Here is a 7955-nt window from a genome sequence, read left to right as displayed (position 1 = left end):
TATACACAAATACATGGGCCCATACATGTTTATATATTGGCAGGGACAACATGCATGGTGGAAAGAACAACAAAAAGAAAAGAAGAAGAAAAAAAAAGGGAAGAACGAAAGCGATAAGTGAGAAACAGAGAGAGAGAGAGAGAGAGAAGAAAAAGGGTGGTGGTGGTGGTGTTATTTTTGTTTTTCTCTGCTCCGTTTTCCTTGTTTTTTGGTGGTTGTTGTTGTTTTTGTTCCTTCTGTCTTGTTGTCGTTGTTTTATTGTCGTTTGCCCGCTTTGGGTTTTTGTTTCTGCATCGCACGGCGTGAGTGGCTCCAGGGCCCGTGGCTGGAGGGGGTGGGGGGGGGGGGGGGAGATGTTTTTATTTTTTTCTGCAGATGTGCACTTTTTTCTTTCTTTTTTTTTAAGTGTCCGCTCATTTCACCGTCACTTCTTTCCATTCATTTATCCCCACACGCACGCGGAGGGACAAACAAACACAAAAAATATTTATATTAAAAAATATAAGTGCAGACCCGGCGGGGAGAGTAACGGTGGAAAAGGGGGAGGATTTGCATCCAACCGTGTGTAGACTCGAGGGCAACACAAAAGAGAGAGAAAAATAAATATTTATTTTTAATTCTCGCTCCTTTTGTAAGTGTAAGTGTGTGTGCAAACGTGTTCCGTATGCCCGGCCATCAACACCTCGACAACCCGTCGCTCACGCAAAATCAGGGCAATCTGCTGGGCGACCGCCCCTGCGTGCGCCAGAGCCGCCTCTACCGCGAGCACGTTGGCGGCAACACCATGAAGGAGTTGATGGGGCAGGACGGGCTGAAGTGGAACACCACCCACACGGAGGGCGTCTACGCCGGCGGAAGGGCGTTTGACCACAACGACAAGCAACATGTGGCCGGTGTCCCGACGAATGCTAAAAACAACAAAAAAAGGAACGAAGGCGATCTCACGAACGAGGCAGCGGCGGGAGAGGAAAGAGAATTGGTGATTACGATAGATGCAGAGGAAAGCCGCTCACGCAAGTCGCCGTCCCCTCAGAAATCCCAGCAAGAACAGCAGCCACCACCACCACCACCACAACAACAACAACAACAGGGACCAGCCGTGACGCCTGTCGCTAGTCGTGCGTTTCGTCCGGGTGCGGGGTACGCCAACCGCCAGACGTACAATATATTTACCGGTGAGTGAATGTTTCTGGAGGCATATGAAAACTAGAGGAAGAGAGAGAAAGCGAGCGAGCGAGCGAGAGAGAGAGAGAAAGAGACTGGGATATATAAAAAAAAAAAAAAATGAAATGAAATGACTAAGCGAAGAGAAAACTAAATGAAATCAAAAACGCCTTGAAGGAGCAAAAAAAAAAGAATGAAAATAAAATAGAATTAGAAAAGGATGCGAGGGGCCCGATGTAACTTGAAGAAGAGGAAGGGAAAAAAGGGAGAAGCGAAGAGTCGTTCCCACATGACAACGGAGGCATTAAAGGGTGAGGGAGGAGGGGAAGAGGGGAAGAGGGGGGAACCGATGACGATGCTGGATAAAAGGAAATCTACCTTCATTAGAGAGAGAGAGAGAGAGAGAGAGAGAGGGAAAGAGAACACAGAGAACACAGAGACATCAAAGGGAACTAATGGGGACTAGGAAAGAATGTGTGTGCATGTATGCATGTGTGTTTCCATGAATAAGGAAAGTAATACTTCATTACTTTTTATAGTGGGACGGGAGATGTGTTTATTATTATTGTTATTATTACATGCGGGCACACAACCACACACACACATACATACATACATACATACCGTGCCGCCCCCTATCCTCCTTTGTTATTTCTTTTGCCATTATTCCTAATTACTCATTCTCCGATGCATTTTTTTATTTATTTATTTATTTATTTTTGTTACTTTTATTTGGCGGTGTTCATTTTTTACTTGTTTCACGTTGTGTAATGTTCCTAAACCTGCATTTAAGTCCAAACAGACGACATATATACAGATGGTTAGTGTGTCTCAGTATGTGTCTTTGTGTGTGTGTGTGTGTGTGTGTGAATGAAGGCGACATTTTGTTTATTTTTGTGGGAGACACACTTTTCTTTCCTTCTTTTTTCCTTTTTTCCTTTTTTTTTGTTTTTTTGTTTTTTTTGATAAATCTGCATCCTCTTGGTGTCAGCATTACACGTGAGTGCCTACTAATATATTATTATTATTATTATTATTATTATTATTATATACATACAGAAATGCGTCAAGAGGAGCGTGAAGGGAAAGAGGGATTGAGTGGCGCATGATTAACAACAGGGTGAAAGGATGAGAAGAGAATAGAGGAAGAAGGAAGAAGGAAGAAGGAAGAAGACTGTTTTTTCTCCCTTTAACGAGCATTATTGTTTCCTCTGTTTTGTTTTTTCTTCTTTTTTTTTTTTTTTTTTCTTTGGGGGGGAAGGGGGGTTTTTAATTTATTTTTATTTTTTTTTTGTGTGTGTGTGTTTGTTTGAGGAATGAAAATTCTTTAAATGTCATTCCCTCACGTGTTGTTCTCCTGTTTGTTTGCGGGCCATTTTATTTGGCATTCGGCTCAAATGATATTAACGCCTCATTTACACACAAACACACACACACACACAAAACGTTTTTATTCCTGCTTGTTTTTGTGACTGAAAATTTTGCGTGTGCAAACGTGTCCCGTGCGGTTTGGGGAGGGACTTCTTTTTTTCTCTTCGCCGATTGTTGTTGTTGTTGTTGTTTGATGCGCCCTTTTTTTTTTTTTTTTTGGCTGTTACGCGTGTAACTTTTTTGTTTGTTTGTTTGTTTGACTCCCTTTTTTTTTTTTTGTCCATCCTCCCGTGTAAGTGACGAGACGACTAAAGTGGAATGAGAGCGTGAACACATTACGGGTCCTGTTGGCTTTGTATACGAGCACACGAATAGGTGGTGGCGATTATGGCGAAGCGGGGCCTCTTGCCATTAGGGATGGCGAAGGAGGGCTCACTGGGCGCGATTGGAGTTGCCGGACGCGAGTGAAAGTCCCTTGAAGGAAGAAATGCGTGGTGGATGTCGCCTGTCTTTTTGCTGGTCTGTCAGACAACGCATTAACATATATATATGTGGCAAAAGAGAAAGAGAGAGAGAGAGGAACAGTGGGTTGGATTTAAATAAAGTGCGCATGCGTCGACATCTTTGGTGGATGAAACATAATTCTCTATCTCTTTCTATTTTGAGTAAACTTGTGGAGTCAATTGTCTTTTTAGGTGTGGCTTGGGGATCAATGAGTATTTCGTTGCTGTTGTTATTGTTGTTGTTTTCTCTTCATTCTTCTCCCTTGTAAACATTGCATGTAGTCTGGATATGTACACGAACGTTGTTTGCTTTTTTGTTTTATTTCTTTGCAGTGAGGAGAGGTCACACGGTGAAGCTGTCGTTAATAATAGTATTCCTGTTATCCACCGTCATGGGGGAAGGGATCAACGACGATAAGGTGGTGTACTGTGATGCATTTATGCTTGCCGCCTTTGCGGAGGCACGGGCGGCTCTCGCGGAGGGAGAAGTCCCTGTAGGTTGTGTTCTGGTGCCAGCGGAGGCGACATGTCCGGCCAATGCAGGACGCTTAGATGATAATAATCCCAACAATAGTGGAGCGTCGCTTGGGAGCCTTATCGCGGCACGTGGACGCAATGCCACTAACAAGGAGCACCACGCTCTTGCCCATGCAGAGTTTGTGGCTGTGGAGGCATTGTTGCGCGATGCGGCAGAAAAGGGGCGGAAACCACCTGCAAGTCTTGCCGGGTATGTTCTTTATGTTGTGGTGGAGCCTTGTATCATGTGTGCCGCCATGCTGCTGTACAACCGTATCAAGAAGGTCTATTTTGGGTGTGGCAATCCTCGCTTTGGTGGAAACGGCACAGTACTCGCGGTGCATGCGGCGAAATCCACCAGCGCCCCTGCCTATGAGAGTTGCGGGGGCCACCGAGCCGAAGAGGCGATAGCGTTATTGCAGGAGTTTTACAGCCGTGAAAACAGCGCTGCGCCTGACCACAAGCGAAGGCGGAAAGATATTTGAGGTAAAATAACGCCTTTGTATTTGCCAATGATGGCATTGTACGGAGTGTGTGTGTGTGTCTGTGCACTTTGCCTTCCACCCGTTTGTCGAGTACATTCCTCATAAACACTCACACACAAGAGATGCGTGAATCGAATGAAAAGGGGTGATGGTGTTTGATTGCCTGTGTTCCTTTTTTTTTTTCTTTGTGCGTCTGTATTAATTATGACTTTTCCTTGTTTTTTTTTATTTTTTTTTTCTTTTTTGGTTGTCTTGATTGATCTTCTGTCGGGCCTTTAAATTTAAATGCACACACACACATACACACATGGTAACCGAAGGGAGTAACTCGATAAAAGAGTCTCAAAGTGGTGTACGAGGGATTCTTTTTTGTTGTTGCCATTGCGGTTGCTGCTTGAACGGTGTGTTTGTGTGAGAAGAGGAGCGGGATGTTTTTGGATACACTGGCGACTGGGCTCATGAAGGCTGCTTTACTCCTCTTTCTTCTTGGATTTTTCTTTAGTACGGTTCGACTAACATGTTGCATGGCATTTTTTGCCGTTAATCCGGAGGTTCCCGGGACGATTCCATTTTCTGACGACTATTGGAGTCAGGTGCATGTGTGCCTCAATCGTTACTAACACTCCGGAAGCCCATGGAAAGTGTGTGTGTGTGTGTTTGTGTGATTTGACGGGCGACAACATTTTTGCATCCGCAAAAATTATCCGATGAAAGGGGGAACTGCAGCACGGGTATATATATATTTATATGTACATGTGCATGTCTTTATGTTGTCCCCTAGCCTGTAATGTGCTTTATTCTCTACCCCTTTTTTTCTGTTTTTTTTTCTTTTCTTTTTTGCCGAGCAAAGCAGAGGGATTGAAGGAGAGGAATAGGTTTTTTTTTTCTCCTTTTTGTTGTTGTTGTCATCTCACACGAGGGGATTAAGAAAAGGGAGGTTGAAGGGGGCACGGCCGGTGTGGGACAACGCGTTGTCTTTTTACCCTCTTCGTGCATGTCTCGTGTGCGCGTTTTGAACCTTCCGCGTGACTGCACGGAGGAGCAGCTGCGACGTCATCTACTCGCCTCCCTGCCGCCCTCTGGGCCTCACTTAGAGATCACAGACTGTGTGATCAAGCGGTCTCAGTCCACTGGCAAGGGCAAGGGTGTGGTTCGCATGGCCTTTATGGGGTTTCGAAATGCCGCCAGTGGTAATTTTGTTGTCCGGCACTTTAATGGCACATACTTTGGCAGCGCGAAGTTGCGGGTTGAGGTGGCGAAGGGTCTCGCTGACGTTGGTGTGACAACGAACATGAGAAAGAAAATGGAAGGAACGGAAGAGCGGCCGCAGCGGAGCGCCACAGCGGGTAAGAGGGACGGTGAAGGGACTGCGGGCAGCAGTGGTGGGGCAATGAAGCGTCCTCGAGACGGGGGGCAGAAGATGGTAGCGGAGCAGGGGGACGGGGGCGGCATGGAAATGGAGGAAGACGCCCAGTTGCGTAAGAAGAACGAACGGAAGAAGGAATTTATCGCCGAGCGATTGAAGGCAACGTCCGGCCCAACGTGGACCTCAGAGGTTTTACTGCCGGAGTCCGCTGAATTTAACGCCCGGACCGTGAAAGACGGCACCGTAATGGGTGGTGCCCACGGCAATGAATATGATGTCCACATCAACGAGGAGAGTGACGCCCTTGACGACGAGGAGAATGAGCGACGGGCACTGGAGCGGCAACAGGCGCTGGGAAAAGTAAGTGATTTGGATTTCTTAGCCTCAATAGCGACCAAAACAGAGGCGACAATTAGGAAGAGTTCCTCGGTGAAAGGGAACGGGGTCGTGGATGAAGAAGATGGAAAAATAGGCGATGATGATGAGGATGATGCTGGGGGAGAGCAACAGGAGGATGTGGGGAGTGAGACACGGCAGCAGCCATCTTGTGTAGATGATTCTTCCAAAAAGGATGATCAGGAGGCGATTGTACAAGAAAGCCGTCGGATACGCCTCGGGAATATTCCATACATTGCTACGGAAGATGATGTGAAGCAGTTCGCCTCCTCGCTGGTGGGTTCTGTGGAGGCCGTTCATATTCCCTTGACCAAAGACACACGGCAGAGTAAAGGTGCAGCATTTGTGAAGTTTGTGCGGGTGGAGGATGCCGTGCGGGCTCTTTCATTGTGTCGTGGTGCTGTCTTTATGGGCCGATTGTTACGCGTCAGCGCTGCAGAGGACGATCCGTACACCAAGAAACTTGAATCTCACGGTGACGCGGCCGCAATGGCGGGCAACAGTGCATTTAAGCGCCTGAAGGAGCAGGAGCGTCGCAATGAAAACGGCTCGACGATGGGATGGAACACGATGTACATGAATAGTCATGCGGCTGTAGAGTTGGTGGCAAAGCGAATTGGTGTTACATCGGATGCCGTCATCTCTGTTAATGCACGAGGCGCCGCCGTGCGTGCTGCCATTGCCGAGGCCTACCTGACGACGGAGATTCAACAGGTACTGGGCGATGAAGGGATTGACTTTGGTTTACTGGAGAGTGCCCGGCAGAATCTGTTGAAGACACGCAGTAACACCACAATCCTCGTTAAGAATATTCAGACGACAGACCCGGATGATGCGGCCCAGTTGAGTAAGATGTTTCTGCGTTACGGGACACTGGAGGCCACGGCGTTCCCATCCGCGGGCGGGTTTGCGCTATTTCGCTATACCCATCAGCAGGATGCACGTGTGGCTTTTCAGCGACTCTCGTACAAATTGTTTAAAAACGCACCGCTCTTCCTGGAGTGGGCCCCCATTGGCGCCATCGTGACAAATGACGATGAAGATGGGCGTGACGACGATGACAAAACGAAGACGCCTGTAAAGGACAACAGCTCTGCCACGGATGGAGCGAAGCCGCAGGACGTGGAGAAGGCCGACTTGGATGCACCGAGCGGCAATGCAGCCTTTGCCCCTGTGTTTACGCTCTTCATCACAAACATTCCGTTTACGTCGAATGAGGAGGAATTCTACGTGTTTTTACTTGACACCTGCCCCCGACTCGCCAAAGTGCCGGAAAAACACATTGAGCGGCTAGCGTTTGAGCAAGACAAGGGGCGCGCCTTCCTCACTTTGAAGGAACAGAGTACTTTCAAGTATGTGCAGCAGCGGCTTAACGGGAAGAGTTTTGCCAAACGAACACTTGCATGTGTACCGAGCAAGCAGACAACGGCGATGCTCGCGACAGCAACAGCGACAATGTCCGGGTCATCCAAATTGGGGCTTGCGGCCACGGCATCTCCAGTGGAAGAGGGAGAGGAAGACGACATCGCAAAGGCCTCGGCTGTTGTGGCTCGTAGAGGTGCGGCGGCGCGTCAGGGAAGCCATGTCCCGCCCGGATGTGACGCGCTCAAGTTGGTTGTCAAGAATGTTCCATTTGAGGCCACGGAGAGAGACATACGAGATCTTTTCTCTGCCTTCAGTGAGATTCGCAGTGTGCGCTTGCCGCGTAAAAGCCATCAGTTTTCCTCTCATCGTGAGAACAATCATCGTGGATTTGCTTTTGTGGAGTTTCTCTCGGAGGAGGAGGCTAAACGGGCCTTGGAGACCCTCAAAGCCACGCATCTTTACGGCAGACATTTGGTGCTGCAGTACGCAAAACTTGACGGGCAGTAGCGTTGTCCCTTTCTTTCCGTTTATTTCCTTTGGACACCCTTTTATTATTATTATTATTATTATTGGCTGACTGTGTACCTTTACGAGGGAATCCTATTTGCATCCAAAATTGCTGGGTTACCTTTCTTTCCTTTTGCCTCTGGGAAAAAGATGGAATGAATGGAATCAAAAGGGACGTCAGCAAAACATTCCGATCTTATAAATATACATGCGATTAACTGCGGACTAAGTTTTCATTTTTTCTTTTTGTAAAAAAAAAAAAAAAAAAATTTGTGTGTGAAT

General features: G+C 47.3%; 3 protein-coding genes across 3 annotated transcripts, besides 25 other annotated features; all 3 read left to right on the top strand.

The window, feature by feature from the left end:
* Nucleotides 1-7955: part of a sequence feature (heterozygous, non-Esmeraldo-like haplotype) that runs on past the window's edge.
* Nucleotides 73-105: a microsatellite.
* Nucleotides 120-147: a microsatellite.
* Nucleotides 158-266: a microsatellite.
* Nucleotides 479-505: a sequence feature (AT_rich).
* Nucleotides 596-619: a sequence feature (AT_rich).
* Tc00.1047053509561.130 (hypothetical protein, conserved) lies at nucleotides 665-1183 on the top strand (the record flags this gene model as incomplete). Its single annotated transcript, XM_807472.1, has 1 exon — nucleotides 665-1183. One exon carries the CDS (start codon nucleotides 665-667, stop codon nucleotides 1181-1183), a length of 519 nt encoding a protein of 172 aa, XP_812565.1.
* Nucleotides 1040-1089: a microsatellite.
* Nucleotides 1209-1259: a sequence feature (CT-rich).
* Nucleotides 1265-1286: a sequence feature (AT_rich).
* Nucleotides 1550-1586: a microsatellite.
* Nucleotides 1759-1788: a microsatellite.
* Nucleotides 1856-1883: a microsatellite.
* Nucleotides 1999-2033: a microsatellite.
* Nucleotides 2074-2128: a sequence feature (A-rich).
* Nucleotides 2181-2213: a microsatellite.
* Nucleotides 2379-2415: a microsatellite.
* Nucleotides 2431-2457: a sequence feature (AT_rich).
* Nucleotides 2582-2606: a microsatellite.
* Nucleotides 2707-2726: a microsatellite.
* Nucleotides 2775-2794: a microsatellite.
* On the top strand, nucleotides 3431-4039 carry Tc00.1047053509561.120 (deaminase, putative; the record flags this gene model as incomplete). The annotated part of the gene is made up of 1 exon (XM_807471.1): nucleotides 3431-4039. The coding sequence occupies one exon, from the start codon at nucleotides 3431-3433 to the stop codon at nucleotides 4037-4039; it is 609 nt and encodes a 202-aa protein (XP_812564.1).
* Nucleotides 4249-4284: a microsatellite.
* Nucleotides 4771-4802: a microsatellite.
* Nucleotides 4848-4878: a microsatellite.
* Tc00.1047053509561.110 (hypothetical protein, conserved) lies at nucleotides 5034-7673 on the top strand (the record flags this gene model as incomplete). Its single annotated transcript, XM_807470.1, has 1 exon — nucleotides 5034-7673. The coding sequence occupies one exon, from the start codon at nucleotides 5034-5036 to the stop codon at nucleotides 7671-7673; it is 2640 nt and encodes an 879-aa protein (XP_812563.1).
* Nucleotides 7715-7737: a microsatellite.
* Nucleotides 7923-7945: a sequence feature (AT_rich).

Source organism: Trypanosoma cruzi, genomic scaffold, assembly GCF_000209065.1.
Source record: "Trypanosoma cruzi strain CL Brener 1047053516273 genomic scaffold, whole genome shotgun sequence".
Lineage (NCBI taxonomy): Eukaryota > Euglenozoa > Kinetoplastea > Trypanosomatida > Trypanosomatidae > Trypanosoma > Trypanosoma cruzi.
The sequence above is the reverse complement of the archived record's forward strand: the minus strand, read 5'-3'. Positions and strand labels throughout refer to the sequence as shown.